At 46.2% G+C, this 17,772-nt stretch overlaps 1 protein-coding gene across 2 annotated transcripts in view; it reads right to left on the bottom strand.

The window, feature by feature from the left end:
- The window catches only part of Vps13B (vacuolar protein sorting 13B), a 418,333-nt gene that overhangs the window by 341,633 nt on the left and 58,928 nt on the right, over nucleotides 1-17,772 (bottom strand). For both annotated transcript variants that reach the window (XM_068386782.1, XM_068386783.1), the window contains exon 8: nucleotides 1,469-1,638. In XM_068386782.1, the coding sequence (XP_068242883.1) occupies nucleotides 1,469-1,638 (170 nt within the window). The remainder of the gene's footprint in view (nucleotides 1-1,468; nucleotides 1,639-17,772) is intronic.

The following is a 17,772-nucleotide window of genomic DNA, read 5'->3' as shown; positions in this document are numbered from 1 at the left end:
GATCTCTAATACCGGATCTTTAAAATTGGAATTTAGTGAAAGATTGAAAAAATCAAATCAGACAATGGCTAGGTTAAATAAAATTTTGAAATCAAATCACCTGAAATTAAATATAAAAATCAGGCTATATATCAGTTTAGTGAGATCGGTGTTACTGCATGGACATGAGTCGTGGTATGACAATAAAACAATCTTCAACAGATTTTGTAGATTTGAGAACAAAGCCCTCAGGAGAATATTGGGAGTTAAATGGCAGGACAGGATTACAAATTAAACTATAGGAGAAATTACTCTAGTGCCATATGTGCATGAGATCATGGTGAGGGGTAGATGGAGATGGTTTGGGCACTCTTTCTGCACTCACCAAACATTTAATTGGGCTCCACAAGGCACTAGAAGAGTTGGAAGACCCAGGCCTACATGGCTAAGGAATATGAAGCGTGAAGTAGGAGATGATGATTGGAGAAGTGTTGATTTAAAAGCTTAAGATAGAGACGACTGGTGAAATCTAGCCAAGGCCCTTTGTGTTAATAGGCATAGGAGATAATGATGATGATAAAATGCCGAGTTACCAGTTTTAAATCTGACAGGGCTGTCAAAAATTATTTGTTTTCAATAAGTGTATTAGATCTTGTTAATTAAATTACATCTTGATAACTAAATTACATCTTGTTAACTAAATTACATCTTGTTAACTAGATGACACTACCAAAATTTAATGATTAGTAGATTAAAAATTAGGAATCTAACAAAATTTTCTTCATTGATTTGTTGCTAAAATTCTTGATTCCTTGCTAGCTGAAAACTGCCATAAAATAAAATATGCTAGTCATAACTGTTATTCTTCATTAATTATTATAGCATTAACATAGTTATCTTACGTTGCTATTTACAGGGTGAGACCTGTACGAATGCAAGGTAACGTTACTTCAAGGTGGATGTATTTTTGGATTGAAAATACCATTGAATGAAATTTACATTTTTTAGATTCCTGATTCCATAGATGAATGGCCAGCTCTATAAGAGTTGAGCTCTACTTATAGAGCTGGATAATCTCCCCCTTTCAATAATAATAATTACTGTATATAGATGAACGATTGTTAATTAACAACAGGAAAGAATAAGTGATAGAAACATATATTTGATTTTATCATGGTTACAAACTTGGTAGCCTAGCAGTTCTATGCTGCCTTATATAGCCCAATGTAGAAAATACTAATGCTTCATTGCAGTGTCCTTTCAAAGGCCCCAATTACACTGCTTTCTGCCATTTGACCTCCTGCTTAACTTCCCTAATTTTAGCTTTTTTCTAATTTTAATCTTTCATTTTAAAATACTTTTTGGGAGAGCCATATGAGAGCCTAGAAATATGACTAAATGGTCTTGTTTAATTAGTTCTTTCATAACTAGATGACATGCAACCCCAAAATAACTAATTGATACTTTACAGATCTTAGATACATGAAACCTTGAATGTCCAGGTTGCAGTTTCTACATAGAGACCCATATGCAGAGTTTTATTGAGCCTGTATCTGTGTGATGACATGGCATTCTCTTCATCTTCCCAATAAACTGGTAGTAGTGCTGACCCCAGAGACCAAGCCCATGATGACCACGATGCATTATCATTGGCAAAATCTGAAAAATATATAATGTTGGAGTTCAAAAATTATAAATACCATACATTTTCAAAAGCAATTTTTATCTTTCCTAGCTTATCTAGCTATAGAAATCTGAGTCCTTTACATTAGGAATATGTCTTCAGCAATGCTGGAATGGCCATTGAACCCTTTATAAGGTACAGTAATGCCTCACAACACGAAATTAATTCGTTCTGGAGTGGCTTTCGTAAGGTGATTTTTTCGTGTTGTGAGTCACATTTAACATTCGAATTGCCTAATTCGATCCAAACCCTACAAAACACCACATTAAATCTCATAATAAAGCTACAGTATAACCACAATGAAATACTGTACAGCCAAATATATTTGAATCATTCAATATACCTAAACTAAATGTTAATATCGGTAAATTAAGTATCTATTAGAACATAATGCAATAATATATGGAAAATAATACAATATATACAGCACAATACTGTACATATACTAAATATGCAGTTCCATGTGTACTGTACTATTATAGTCACCCCTATTATAGACTACAGCTACATTTTCTGTTGTCTGAACACATTTTCTCCAACTCTGTGATGGGTGACTATTTTATTCTCGGCCTAGCTGGCAAATCTCTTTTCTTAAAGTGAAACATTTTTTTGTAAAGTGAGTCATAAAAATATTCGCATCTCGTTTCACAGCTTGAAAATTTCATAAGCAGGGTCTTTCGTGAAGAAGTATGACTGTAGTTGGTTAATGTCCCCACACCCACTCTCCTGTCACACAATAGTCACTTTTATCCTTAGGCCTTGGGCTGAGAAGGGTGGTTCATGTGGGAAATTTTATTTAAAGAAATTAGGTTTGTTTAGCCAGGAAAAGTAAAAATCACTTTTTAAAAACTATTATTTGTTCCTACTTGTATACAAACCTTTCACCTTTAAAATAACAAAACCCAATCACTGGTGGGAGGAAGTCCCCTTGAATCATTGAAAGTTTTTTCTTCACTGGCCATGTAATCCTTCATAGTCCCATTCATAAGGTAACTCCACCAACCACTCAACAGCTAATCATAGGGATAATGAAGCTTTTAGGGCCTTGGCCAGTAATGACTTTAAAGGAGGCTAGTACTAGGACCCAGAAAACTTCTCTCCCTAACAATAAGAAGGTGTTAAGAGTGTCAAATCAAGCATATCAAAAGAAATGTTTGGCGAGACACCGACCCATCCTACCCCTTTACTATGGTCTATATAACTTGTCTAGCTTTCTTTGATAAACCCATTCTTCCTTCATAGAAGAGTCATGGTCTGGGCAACTAATAATGACTGTGCTCCCTCTGAGGAGGAAGCTACAAAGGCTTCCTTTACTGCAACAAAACTCAAATACTGGGGGCTTTGCCACAACGGGAGCACCGGGAACACTCAACAAGACCGCAACACAGATCACCATCACTGATCTCTAAAAAAGACTAGATCGAGCAACCTATTGTTCTCATGGGTGAAGTGTTGCAGTGAAGCATCAGTTAGTCGGCGCCATCTTGGATGCACCCAAGCCAACACATTATAGTGACTCAGTTATAGCGAAGCGGGGAACCCAGTGTTGCGCTTTTAGGTGTAGCAAGCGTAGAAAATATGGAACTGAAACTGAAAACGTTCGAAGCAACAGTGAAGGAACTGCAGTCGAAGAATCATCGATAAGACGCAGATTTCCAAAGACTTTCCATGGGTAGATTCTAAGCCTATTCCAATTGACAAACAAATCTTCATTATTTTCTTTTCTTTGATTTACAGCACTGGATTGTGCAACCTATTGTTCTCATGGGTGTAGTGTATAAATATACGCTTAAACTTTTCATAATACATATTCATAATACTGTATAGTGATACCTCTACATACGATCTTAATTCGTTCCAGAAACTGCTTCGTATGTTAAAACGATCGTATGTTGGAGCAAATATTCCCATAAGAATACATGGTAATTCATTTAATTCGTTCCTCAGCCTAAAAACCCATAATAAATCCTTAATAAATGGCTACACATAATTACACATTACATTAATACAATACCTGTATAATAAATACATATTACAAACCAAAAAAAAGAATAATAATAATGAAATAATAAATAAAAAAGGGGTTTTAATGTAACACTTTACCTTAGCGACAGGCCAGCGCAGGTGTAGGGACTGCTAGGCAGGAGGAGACGGAAGATCAGCGAGGAGGTAGGGACGGTGACTTTGTACGATAACGTGTACGATAACTTACACTAACTTACACTACTACGTGAACTTTAACTTAACTTAGCTTATTTTTTTTTTTCATATTTATAATTTTATATTTTCTTTTTACTTTTTTCTTTTCTTATTTTTAATTTTCATCACTTTCACTCGATTCGGTCTTCCTTTTCTTTGCTTCACTTTCTTTCTTTTCATCATGATCACTAGACCGTTTTAAAGATTTTTTAAAGAAACTATCGAGTGAAAGTTGCTTGGTATGGCTTTTGAGGATTTTTCTAAAATGCGTTAAGCAAACATCATCGAACGGCACAACAACACGGCAAACCTGAAGTTTCTGTGGGTGATGCTTGTCGATGAAATCAACAACGTGTTGATGATATGCCAACATCTGTTTTATTTCCGCCGTACCTAAGATTTCGCCTACCTCCTCGATCTCCTCCAACTCACTCAACTGCGCTTGGAACTCATCATGCTGCATGGCTTGCAGCTCCTTGAGTTCCTCGATGGTGAGCTCTTCATGATGCTCATCGACGAGTTCGGTGATGTCATCTTCATCCACCTCCAAACCCATGGACTTGCCAAGGGATACAATCTCTTCGACGTCTTCCTCGGCGGCAAGCACAGGTTCATTCTCGAGGCCAAAACCTTCGAAATCTCTGGGAGCAACAGCATCAGGCCAAAGCTTCTTCCAAGCGGAATTCAGGGTCCGACATCTCCCTCCCATGCCTGATCAATGATCTTTAAGCAGTGCACGATGTTAAAGTGGCTTTTCCAAAATTCACGCAAAGTTAAGATGGTGCTTTGCGTGACATTAAAGCACTGCTTAAATAAGTGCTTGGTATACAACTTCTTAAAATTAGAGATGACTTTCTGGTCCATGGGCTGGAGGATAGGGGTGGTATTCGGTGAAAGATACAACACCTTGATGAATTTGTATTCGTTGATGATATCATCTTCGAGTCCGGGGGGGTGAGCGGGTGCATTGTCCAAACAAAGTAAGCACTTCATAGGCAAATTCCTCTCCTGAAGATACTTCTTGACAGCAGGGCCGAAAACTACATTTACCCATTCCACAAAGATATGGCTAGTAACCCAAGCCTTAGAATTAGAATGCCATAGAACATAGACTATGTGCTTTAAATGCCCTAGGGTTTTCGGAATGGTAAACCAATAACGGCTTTATTTTGCAGTCCCCGCTGGCATTGGCACAAAGTGCAAGAGTCAACCGATCCTTCATTGGCTTATGTCCAGGCATTTTCTTCTCTTCGGCGGTAATGTACGTTCGACTAGGCATCTTTTTCCAAAACAGACCGGTTTCATCACAGTTGAACACCTGCTGCTCTACGTAACCTTTCTCCGCCACGATGCTTTCGAACTTTTTAACAAAGTCTTTAGCAGCCTTGGTGTACGAACTCGAAGCTTCTCCATGACAAACAACTGAATAAATCCCGGTCCGTTTCCTAAATTTCTAGAACCAACCTCGAGACGCCTTGAATTCCTCCGTCGTAGGATCGGCTGAACTCTCCCCCGCGTCACCCCGAGAGCGCGCCGCCTTCAAGTCACTGTAGATAGCGCTGGCCTTCTCACAAATGATCGTTTCCGTGATTGTATCGCCAACAATCTCCTTGTCTTTGATCCATATTAACAAAAGTCGTTCCATCTCTTCAAGGGTAGGGCTACGACGTTTGGAAATAATCGTGATCCCCTTCAAAGGTTTCACTGCTTTAATGGCTGACATCTGTTTTATGATCGTCGAGATCGTAGACATTCCGGCCATATTGTTTAGCTAGATCGCTAAAACGTACACCTCGCTCATGCTTTTCTATTATTTCTTGCTTTAATTCTAATGAAAGCATAGACATCCTCTCTTTCTCACCACTACTACTACTTCCTGAACCGAAACTAAGCTTTTTAGGACCCATGATTACGGAACACAGAAAACAACACGTGAAAAGGCAAGATAAAAAACTGTTAAAACTGAGCGAATAGAGGACAACCACGCGATGCGCACGAGATGAGAGGACTGATCAAGGTGACGCTCGATTGGCGTCCCTCCGATGTGCTGCCGTCTAGTGGCGTCAACAACAAACGACGCTGGACGCTTTCGGGAAAATTCCACGGGTACGCGTATTGTTTACTTCGTATGTTGGAGCAACACTTCGGGTGTCGAGACAGAAATTTGGTCGAATTTTACTTCGTATGTTGGAAAATTCATATGTTAGGACAATCGTATGTAGAGGTTCCACTGTAGTAATTCTAAGAAAATTAATCTTTTTATTTTAGATATACTTGCATTGCAAGGTACAAGTATACAAAAATTTATTTCCTATCTGTCTGTAGGTAGGAGGTGTACGAACTTTATTCCTTTAGAAACGAAACAATTTATTTGAAGCACAGAAAGTTTTTCCATCGCTGCAGTCCCAGGCCTTATGAATTCTTCTATAAATTTCATCTAAGCATGACAAATTCGAAGATAATTTGTATTTTTCCTAACCATACAAACCTTAGCTATTTACAAAGGGTTATTACTTTTAGCGTAGCTGAAATGGCGAGCCATTAGAATTTAACGAGGGTGTATTACCCCCGCGCTAGTTAGCGGGGGGGTAGGGGAGTGGTAGCTAGCTACCCCTCCTCCCCCTCACACACAGGTGAATACTCACTTTCACTTAGAGGTAGGACTTGTCTTGGGGGACAGGGCTGGCGGGCAAATATGTGTAAATAGCTAAGGTTTGTATGGTTAGGAAAAATACAAATTATCTTCGAATTTGTCATTTGTTCCGTAACCGAAATACAAACCACGCTATTTACAAAGGGTGACTTATCCCTTAGGAAGGGTGGAAAGTCCCCAGCCATACTGGCTTTGGCTTTACCCGGGGACTCAGAATCCGAGTGAGTCGCACTCGAGAAAAGGAGTCCCTGCACCTCACAAGTTCCTTGCACCGCAAGGAACCATGTGGCCTACGTAAGCTTGTGTGTGAAGGAAGAAGTGTGACCCGTCTTAGGCAGTTGACCTGGAGTTCCAGAAGGAACTCTGGGTTAAGACGTTCCCAATACCACCTCGTCAGGGTATGGGGGACGCGACAGTATTGACTCAATACTCGGAACACAAGGAAGCATGGTTTACCTGCAGAGGTTCGAGGTCAGCTATGCAGAGACCAGGATGCTGCTTCCCCGTAGAGGGGATGATGAAGAAAGAAGTAAGGGCCAGACATACTTCTTTCGTTCATGCAGACTAAAACCTGACAACAATGCCCTCAACCTTCTGCTACCTGTCCAAAAAGGAGCCTGAGGTTAGACCAGCTGTTGTGTAGCCACCACAGAGCGATAGAAAACGTATCGAGACTCCTGTGGGTCACGCCCTGCAGGAAGCGGGCTGCGAAGGTCATCAGACGCTTCCAGACTCCAGCTTGTAGCACCTGCGTCACAGAGTAGTATTACTCGAAGGCGAGGGACGTTGCGATGTATCCAACATCGTGCTGTAGGGCGACGTGACGGGGGAGGGTCTGAAGACAGGTCGAGATGAATGTCCTTGAGTCCGGGCTGAAGAGGTATACTGGTGACTCTCCCCCCATGTCCTCCTTGTGTTCCCAAATCGGCTGCAACTGAGGCCAAACTGCAGCTGTTCCCAGCGCTAACCTCTCGATTCCTGTACTGGCAAGAAAGAGAAGGTCTTGGGACATCAGACACAGAATGGAGACTCAAAATCTTGAATGAATCGGACCGAAGGGTCGGGACCCTCAGATTCTGAGTCTAGCCAACAACTCAGGAGCGAGCCTGAATGTTGCCTTCCCCTCTTCCTTAGAAAGGGGGGGAGTAGTAAGAGACCAAGAAGATTGCTTACACACTGGCCGTGGCCAGAGTGAGCAGAAGACCCAGGGCGGAATACAATCCGAGGCCTGTCGTAAAAGGGTCTTGAGAAGATCTCTTAAAGGACTAAAAGTCCGAGCCATGCTCCAAGTTGGAGGTCTTCCTCCGACTAGGGCAGGGACGATCGTAGCTTCGCATGAGCGAGGATAGATCCAGCGGGCAGGAAAAAGTTATTCCTTTAAGCCTGAAGGTCAGGGAAAGGCTGAGCGACAGGCTTCATTGCCAAGAGCGGAAAGGAGTTTCCTCCCGCCGAAAGGCAATAAGACCGTTATTGCTGGAGAAGAGGCCTCACGGGAAGAGGTATATCTCCCACGGCACCAACCACCTTAGACTCTTCACTTTGCCTGGGAGACCCCTGTGGATGACTATCGCAGATGACGCGACCTCCGTACCGCGACTGTAGCGGGTTGTCTCTTCTAGAGGAGGAAGCGTAGTGTCTCCAGGCATGAAGCTGAAGCGACGCCCCGGTTCGGGAGAGATGTCGCAGTGTGGTTGCTTGAGTAGTCTGCGCCGTGGGAGAAGCTCTCCCGGGAGTTCCGTCAGGGGAAGCAGAGGGTCCAGAAACCGTTCTGCACATAGTCCCAGTGGAGCTCTCCCATTGAAAGGTTGACAGACAACCTGGTTTTGTTGAGACCCATTGTCCGCAGACAAAAAGGAGGGAAGACGCAGGCGTCGAAGTTGTCCCACCATCACCGGAATGCATCTTGCCAGAGTCTCGGGGTCTGAGACTGGGGGGAAAACTAGCGGAAGCTTGAGGTTCCAAGCTGTCGCGATCAGGTCCCCCAGACCAGCACTTGCTGGTTACCCAAGGTCAAAGACCCCTAGGTACACTCTCTCTATGAGGCTCTGCTCGGATAGTCTGAGAGAAACATTCCCCTGCCTGGAATGAGAGAGCCGATGGTGGAATTGAGAGAATCTCAATCATCCCGATATCTCTACTGCAAGATGTGAAGGTGTGAAAATGCGTCCCCTGCTGGTTAGCATGAAGTCGACACGCAACGGGGCGACTTGGCAGGAGCGGTAGGATCTGAAGAGGGGCCAGACTAAGGCCCTTAAGCCTGCCTGAATGATGGAGAGGTATCCTTCAGGTCTTGACCATAGGCCTGGACCGGAACATGCCCCCCCCCCTTTCCTTTGACGAGTCCGAGAACCGCATCAAGAATGTGGGGAAAGGACGAGAATATCCACTACCATCAAGAGGCTCCATAGGTCAACACCCATTGCAGGTTTAATAGTTCCGCTGGTCCCATAGGGCCAGGGAGTCCGGTTAAACATTGCCTGAAGCCACCGGAACTTGGATCGCCCCACATGGAACTTATCCTGAGGCGACCGTTCGGACTATAAACGGGTCAATGAGGAAAGAAGAACTAGGAAACGTTCCAAGGTAGGGCTGAAAACTCTGCTTGACTGAGAACAGGTACTGCGACTCTCCTCAGTCTTGCCACGGTGAACCGAAAGGAAGGCTCGGAGGATGTGGTAACAGAATCTGGCGTCCCCAGGTGGTCACCCATCCAAGTACCGACGTTGCTTAACCTCGCTGGACGGACGAGAAGCGGGGTTTCCAACGTGGTAAGGCGGTTGACTCAATATCATGGCCAGATACTCCAGATGTTGAGGCAGAGGAAGAGAAGGCTCCAAGCAAAATACCATGAGCCCACACTCATGGTCAGCATTCGGAAGCTTTTCCCGGCGCTGAAGAAGGTCGAAACCCGAGCCTACCGGAGTTGACCAGCCCTCCAAACAGCAGAGGAGGCGGAAGTCTGCACCTGAGCGGCCAAGAGGAAGGCAGGGAGAGTTCTCTGGGGAAACAAACCTGCTATGCCACGGCGGGATAGCCACACTGCATCATAAGCAGGAATACTTGCAGTTTAGGCTGAATTCGACGAGCACCCTGGAAGATGGATGGAATGGAAACTGAAAGTACCCGTCCTTCCGATCCAGGGTTAAAGGAGTCCTGTCGCCTCGTTACCAGTCTGATCGATTCTGCTGGTCTACGCTGGCCGAAGTTTGTTCGACAAACTTGATCAGGGCTGAGAGGTCGACTATGGACATCCCCTCTCAGATCCTTCCTTACAAGAAAGGATCGACTGAGGGGGCCGGGGGTGAAGCCGTCGATGATCCTAAGGAAGACCTTCGCCTAAGGTATGGATCATTCTGCCCAACCGGGCAACTCTGCTGATGCTATGGCATAGAGGTTCAGAGACACTGAATTCGCTGACAGAGACGGCAGGCGCGATATCCTTGGCTACTCACAGAGATTGTGCGGGAATGGGCATCGGGAAGCTGTCATTCGGATGAGTAACCTTAAGCATCCTCCCAGCGAAAAAACCTGCAATCCTAGAGTTCGTGAACTCCTTTTAGGACTATGCCCCCCCGGGGGAGTCTCCCGTGCCATCTGTTCCTGACAGGAGGAAACTGCAATTGGACACCTTGTCCCAGTTGTCGTAGCCGATAACTTAGGCCGACGTGGTTGAAAGAAAAGGGAGCTGGAGCCCTGCAGAGTCTGGAAGAAAGCGCCTTGGAGGAGTGAAACCGGAAGTCGATTTACTCCGCACAGCAGATGTTTAAGTCTCTGTCCTTGGGCAAAGACAAAACTCTTCTCAAGGATGGAAGGGTGTCTGAGGTCGTTGACCTCCACAGATGAGACACCCGAAGGAAGCCTTCAGTCAGTGCGTCCAGATGGTACAACATCGAGCTTGTCCGCAAGTAGATACTTAACGACGAAAGGCCAAGGTGCCTGAGCTCGAGAGGAGGAAAGTACCCTTGATCTTCCTGTAGCTTCCTTGAACCAAACCTCGGGCCGTAACTGAGGAGGGAAAGAACCTGGTAAGGTCCCAGAGGAAGAGGTAAGCAGTCACCCCTTGTCCGATGGAGAAATCTTCAACGGAAAGCCCCCCCGCCAAAAATCCTTCCAGGGCGGGAGAAGGAGAGAGTACTCGTGCAGGAGAGGGGACCCTCGGGACCGACCTCTTGGGAACCAACTTCGCCCTGGGGGAAGTCACCACGAAGTCCACTCCTCTCTTTCTCTTCAGCGTAGGAGAGACAGCCGCTGGTTTGTTACCCTGGCCGGTGAGTGCTGGTTTCATAAACCTCATTAACGCCCGTGCCAGCGGATCAAACCATGTCTGCTGCTCCAAGGACACAGAGTCCGAAATCCTCGCTAAGGTGAAAGGGATCGGGCGATCCTTTGGAGAGGACACGACGGTTCCTGCCTGAAAAGAAGGTGGGAAGAATGCTGTACTGACCTGTCTTCGTCCTGCACTACCAACCTGTGCTTGGATGGAGGTGATCCCGAGTGCCGCCTAGGAGCACGCGTCCCTGCTGCTACCACCGGCTGTGGAATTCGCCGCGAACTATGGTCGCGCGAGGGCGAACGGTCGCGCAAAGGCGAATGGTCGCGCGGGCGCACAGGCGAGTGGTCGCGCGGGCGCGCAGGCGAGCGGTCGCGAGGGCGCGCAGGCGAGCGATCGCGCGGGCGCGCAGGCGAATGGGCGTGACGGCGAGGGATCGTGCTGCCGCGTAGGTGAAGAAGATCGCTGGCGGTAAGCGATGGCGAGCAGCATGTGTAGGTGAATGATCGCGTGATAGGGTGCGATGGTGATCAGCATCCGCAAGAGGGCGAGCGTTCAGGGTTGTGCGATGAGGAGCAGCATGCGTAAGCGGGCAATCGTGCAGGGTTGTGCGATGGCGAGCAGCATGCGCAGGTGAATGATCGCGTGAAAGGGTGCGATGGTGATCAGCATCCGCAAGAGGGCGATCGTTCAGGGTTGTGCGATGAGGAGCAGCATGCGTAAGCGGGCAATCGTTCAGGGTTGTGCGATGGCGAGCAGCATGCGCAGGTGAATGATCGCGTGAAAGGGTGCGATGGTGATCAGCATCCGCAAGAGGGCGAGCGTTCAGGGTTGTGCGATGAGGAGCAGCATGCGTAAGCGGGCAATCGTTCAGGGTTGTGCGATGGCGAGCAGCATGCGCAGGTGAATGATCGCGTGAAAGGGTGCGATGGTGATCAGCATCCGCAGTTGAGGGTCGCGCGATGGCGATCAGCATCCGCAGTTGAGGGTCGCGCGATGGCGATCAGCATCCGCAGTTGAGGGTCGCGCGATGGCGATCAGCATCCGCAGTTGAGGGTCGCGCGATGGCGATCAGCATCCGCAGTTGAGGGTCGCGCGATGGCGATCAGCATCCGCAGTTGAGGGTCGCGCGATGGCGATCAGCATCCGCAGTTGAGGGTCGCGCGATGGCGATCAGCATCTGCAGTTGAGGGTCGCGCGATGGCGATCAGCATCCGCAGTTGAGCTAGTAGCTGGCGAACCATGTTCCTTCAGAAGTGTTGGAGAACGTTGGCGTGCCAGCTGTAACACACGTGGGCGATCCGGAGATCGCTGGCGAGCTGATGATCGCTGACGAGCTGACGATCGCTGACGAGCTGACGATCGCTGGCGAGCTGATGATCGCTGACGAGCTGATGATCGCTGACGAGCAGAAGGCTACGCGTGGAAGCCTGCGCAAAGAAGAAGAGTCCTTGACCCCGACCTGAACCGAAGTTCTAGATCGCGAGGGCGAACGTGGGCACACAGGGCACGTAACAGGAACCGCAGGGAAGATCATCTTGAAAGCGCTGACGAACAGGAGAGCGCTGACGAACAGAAGGGCGCGCAGGGAAACCCTGACACGCAAGGGAAGAACCCCCGTGGGGGCAACCCTTTGCCCCGAAGGGATCGTTGTCCGCCGGGAGACTGATGTCCGTCGGAAGACTGCTGTCCGTCGGGAAGACCGTTGTCCGTCGGGAAGACCGTTGCCCGTCGGAAGACGAGATTAGACTGCTGTCCATCTGCACCAAGACGGAAGATCGAGACAAAGAAGTTGTAGGCTGCAAACGGAGATTCAAAAAGGCGCCTCAAGCACCCTTATAGGGAGATGAGAGGCCCTTACGACGAGGCGGACGGAGGGCCTTACGGCGAGGGAGGCCAACAGCAACAGCAACAGAAGAAACCTCCGAAGAGGAGTCTCTATGAGTGTACTCTCTCGCGAACGAAAGAGAAACACTTCGTGGAAGAGACTGGTCAGCCAGTGACCTAAAAGGGGCAATCCTCCGAAGAGGAGCTCCTGCAGTTGCCCAGCCCCTTGAGCGAAACTGCAGGTGCGACCGCTCAGCACCAAGAGCATAGTCGCACGAAAAAAAGGCAAGAGAAGAACCCCCCAAAAGAGGAAAAGCTCAAGCCTGGACAGGAAAAAACTTCCCTCGGAAGGAAAGTTATCCGCCCAAGGAGGCAAGCCTCCTGACTGTTCTAAAATGAACTGGAGAGCTGTCCGTCGACACGGGAGTACTACCAGTAGAAGGAGACACGCCCCTGACGACAATACAAGGGGGGAGGCAGCAACAGCCGAATCCCCAGGACTCAACCAGACAGCTCACACCGTTGCTATATTACAGAAACGAACTAGATCGGTAACTGTAAAAAAATAAAACAAATAATATTAGTACACATTCATTCCCCCGGGAAGGCTCCGAAGAGGAATCCCGAGGAAAAGGAACAAGAATTACACAACAGGCACGTGCCCTCACAACCACTTACACTCGCGGAAGGAGAGCTGTAACCAAAACAGAATTATAACAATTATAATTATGTAACTATGTAATTATGTAATTTAAAAATGAATGAACACTAAAGAAAAAACGAAAACCCCGAAAGGAATCGTTCTACAAGCTGAAAAATTAACAACTACAATTAGATTCATAAACTAATTGAGACAAAATGTACGGCGTAGCAACCCCACCCACACGGGAAGGAAGCTACAAGGGCGTAGTAAAACATAGTAAAAGGGTGAACGACCTCAAGAGAGAGAGAGAGAGAAAGACCGAAGTCAAACTCGAACGCAACCCATAAAATTAGGCCGTGGTGGCCTAACTGCCGAGGCCTCCACGTAGATATCGTACACTACACACACACATCTGAAAAGGAAACTTACTTATTTCTATACTCAAATATATATACAAACATGAAAACATGTTTACATATATATTGAGTAAAAGAAAAGTAAGCGATTAAGTAGACAAAACAGACAATGGCTGCCAAGCGAGGACCAAGACAGAGACGTCTGTCACAGTCCGAGCCAAAAGTGAAAGTGAGTATTCACCTGTGTGTGAGGGGGAGGAGGGGTAGCTAGCTACCACTCCCTTACCCCCCCGCTAACTAGCGCGGGGGTAATACACCCTCGTTAAATTCTAATGGCTCGCCATTTCAGCTACGCTAAAAGTAATAACCCTTTGTAAATAGCGTGGTTTGTATTTCGGTTACGGAACAAAGAAAATTTCAGCGGGCTAATCGATTAACAAGCCCATTTCGATCGTACTTCTGTGTTGATGAGGCCGCGACTACTCGGCATGAACCTCAAGATGATCTTGTCCATGTTGTTTAAACTATATAACGGAGCCAAAACCAAGGGCGACCTGATCTAAACTCAACTAGTCACTGCATTTCTTTCAAAAAGTCGTAATAAATGTACAACATAAGCCAAAGGAAAATATCGATGTGACAATAATATACGCCCTTCTATCGATCGAGAAGTGGGTACAACCAATATGGCTGCCAGAATTTCAACCTTGCTGCACTTTAAAAAAACAAAGGAAGCTCAATCCAGTCTTTTTTAGAGATCAGTGATCACCATCCAAAGAACGCTATTAGGACCAGGCAATCCAGGCAAAAAAAAAATTTTCACCAACAGGCATGAAAGTAGGGGGGGAAACTAATGAAGCACAGACATTACGATGAAAAAAGACGAGTTACGCTCCAAGTTCATAGTTTTCATGCTTGGAAGAGCAAGGACTATACTCCAGAGATGGCAGGGGCTGCTTACAATCACCCTTTCACACTGGTATGCAATACATGGGGTTTTAGTTTGTATCATCAAAGAAACAAAATTCACTTAACCACATGCTCAACTTTCACAGAGCTTCTGCTTACAAACAAGTGTGCTAAAAATAAAACATAAAAAATAAAAGCAAATAATGATCCAATATTCGAGAACACCGTGGAGGTAATTTGGTGGCCCCCACAACCAAAGATGTAAATGGCTACTCTATGAGAGAGGCAGGATGTTTCTCTCTCATGCCCCCTAAGGTTATCCAACTACCTTGTTAATGGTTCAATAGTTGTATCAGGCTCTTTGTCGACATATCCCTATTTTAAATGACAATAGGTCTGTAAATGCATAAAAACAAAAATTACCCTGAAAATACCTACACACCTTGCAAAGAACTTTCTGTGTAGTATAGGCAAAATTATAGAATTTTGTATAAAAATTAAAAATCTTAAAAGTAATTTCTAATTTCCTAGCAAACTTGAGTCCTTTAATATAGAGAATGTCTTCAGCCGAGCTGGAACAGCATTGAATTAATTACCAAAGTCGTTATCGAAAGACGGTGAGTGAAGGGAACTCAAGGACTTAACTATCAAACTCTTTACTTTCGACCTTTGGCTCAGGTCTGAAAAGGGGATTTCAAGTTGGAATTTTAACTTTAAATTTTGAATTTTTTATTTGTTTCTATGCTTATGCAAACCTTTTATCCTTTAAATTAGAGCTGACCCCTTTATTGGTGGGAGGGAGTACCCCCAAAACAGAAAAGGTTGGTTCCTTCCCATTAATGGAATATGCCAGTTTTCCTGGTGCAATACAAGAACCTGGAAGATGACTCTGACAACCCCCTATCTGATAATCATAGGGATGAGTAGGTTGATAGGGCCTGGCTTGTATCTGGTTATGTACCCAGTATTTGGGCAATGAAGGAATGCTTCTCCCCTAAAGGGGAGATGCAGTCTGGAATGAAATATCTGGCATATGGTGACTGATGGGTTTGGTATTCAATGAACCGCGAAAAGGTATCGCCTTGTTTGTTACGTAAGCCACTACTGTAGTGCTGTCGCTCATTAAGACTACAGAGTGACCCACCAGCAACTGAGGGAACTGATGGAGAGCTAGAAAGGCTGCTCTTATCTCTAAGAGATTTATGCGCTGGTACCTTTCAGACTCACACCAAAGGCCTAAGACCATCTGAAGCAGCAAGTGGGCCCCCTTCCTTCTTTTGATGCGTCTGTGTAGAGCATCAAGTCCTGAGGAGAAAACTTAGTTCTCTGAGGAGATTCTCCTCTGCCACCCACCATTGCAGATCCATCACTTGATCTTGTTTTATAGGAACTAAGATGTCCAGGGAGCCAGCGCGTTGGTTCCACATGGACTTTTGCTGCCATTGCAGGGATCTTGTCCTGACGCGGCCATTGGTAACCAGACAAATCAGGGAGGTCAGATAGCCTTCAAAGAACAACCACTGTCGGCCTGGAAGATTTTCTCGTCTGAAGAAGGGTCTTGCCACTTCTCTCAGCCTGTGTACTCTGTCGTCTAATGGGAAGACTTTCTGAAGATGGTTTATATAATCATGCCGAGATAAACCAGTCTCTGAGATGGAAGCAGTGAAGACTTCTTGAGATTTATCACGATCCCCAGATCCTGACAACACTCGAGAATCATGTCCCGGTGATGAAGAAGGGTCATCTATGAGTCTGCTAGAATCAGCCAATCGTCGAGATATCTTAAGAGACAAATCCAGTTCTTGTGAGCCCAAGATGATACTAAGGCAAACACCCTGGTAAAGACCTGGGGTGCTGTTGCGAGACCAAAGCAGATAACTTTGAACAAGTAATGTTTGTTCTCTTGTATGAATCTGAGATACTTCCTCAAAGACAGAAGGATTGGGATCTGGAAGTATGCGTCCTAGAGATCCAATGTGCACATGAAGTCATTTGGTCTTACTGCCTGGATGGCCGTGTCTGACATCTACATCCTGAACAGATTTTGTAGAAAAAACTTGTTTAAGAACGAGAGATCTATGACTGGTTTCCAGCCTCGAGACGCCTCTTTCACAGGAAAGAGTCAACTGTAGAAGACTGGAGACCCGTCTAGGACTTCTTGGAGAGTGCCCTTCTGCAGCATGGTCAGGACTTTGGCCCGAAGTTCCAGCTCCTTTATGGATCCCTTCGTATACAAGCTTAAAAGAATTGGATCCCGAGTCAGAGGAGAGATTAAATGAATGGGACGCAATACCCTACGCCGATCAATGCGATCGTCCAGGGATCCGCCCTGTGGAACTGCCACTTCTGCCAGAGGCATTGCAGGCACCCTCCCACTGGTGGATAATGAAAGGATTGCCCTCCCTAGCGAGAGCGGCCACCTCAGCCGCTCCCTTTACCACCTCTCTTTCCTCTGGAAGGCTTGTTTCCTTTCTGCTCTTTAGCTTGAAAGGGAAGGACCTGGATGTTGAGGAATTTGAAGTGCTAAGCTGATCTCTGGGAGGTTGAGGAGCCTTCCCACAAGGACGAGAAGTCATGGCCCTGTGGCGGAGAGAATCCTTGGAAGATTTTCTCCACCTATCAGCTACTCTCTCTACCTCCTCTAGGTCGAAGAGAGCCAACCGGACAAAAGGAAAGACTCCAGTGACCGACTTGTAGACTCCTTGTATGCATCCTTGGATCGTACAATGTGACTTAACAACCCCAACCATAGGTCAGGCCAGGAAGCAGCCTGCATGGCATACCTTACGCCTCTCTCTATGTTGAGGAGCTCAGTTGGCGAAAGTGAAGCTCTTAATGAGGAAAGTCTCTGCATGGAAAAACCCCTCGTAAGGGATTCTACTGAAGGGTCGGGAGTCAGGGTAGAAAAAGGGCTCGTTTTCAATCTCCTAATACTTCCTCTGTAAGATGAAAGGAAGTGAAAGAGCCCTAGATGAGGAACCTGCCCTCGAAGAACTAGAAGCGCCAGCTATCTGGGAGATAGGTTTGCTTCTGGCCACTGTCAATCCTTTCAACCAGAGCAAGACTGTACTGGTTTCAGGGGGTCTCTAGGTGCCAAACATTTGGTCCAGGACCATGTCCTTGCCTTCCTAGGGAGTGGTACTAGAATCAGACAGCTTATTTACCGACCTCATACAGGATAGGACTTGCCAGAAGGCATGTTCCTACTCATTGCGTTCAGCCTCAGAGTGGAACTTTGCACTAGCTACCCTA

Source organism: Palaemon carinicauda, chromosome 14 (assembly GCF_036898095.1).
Source record: "Palaemon carinicauda isolate YSFRI2023 chromosome 14, ASM3689809v2, whole genome shotgun sequence".
Taxonomy (NCBI): Eukaryota; Metazoa; Arthropoda; class Malacostraca; order Decapoda; family Palaemonidae; genus Palaemon; species Palaemon carinicauda.
This window is presented reverse-complemented; position numbering and strand designations above follow the sequence as displayed.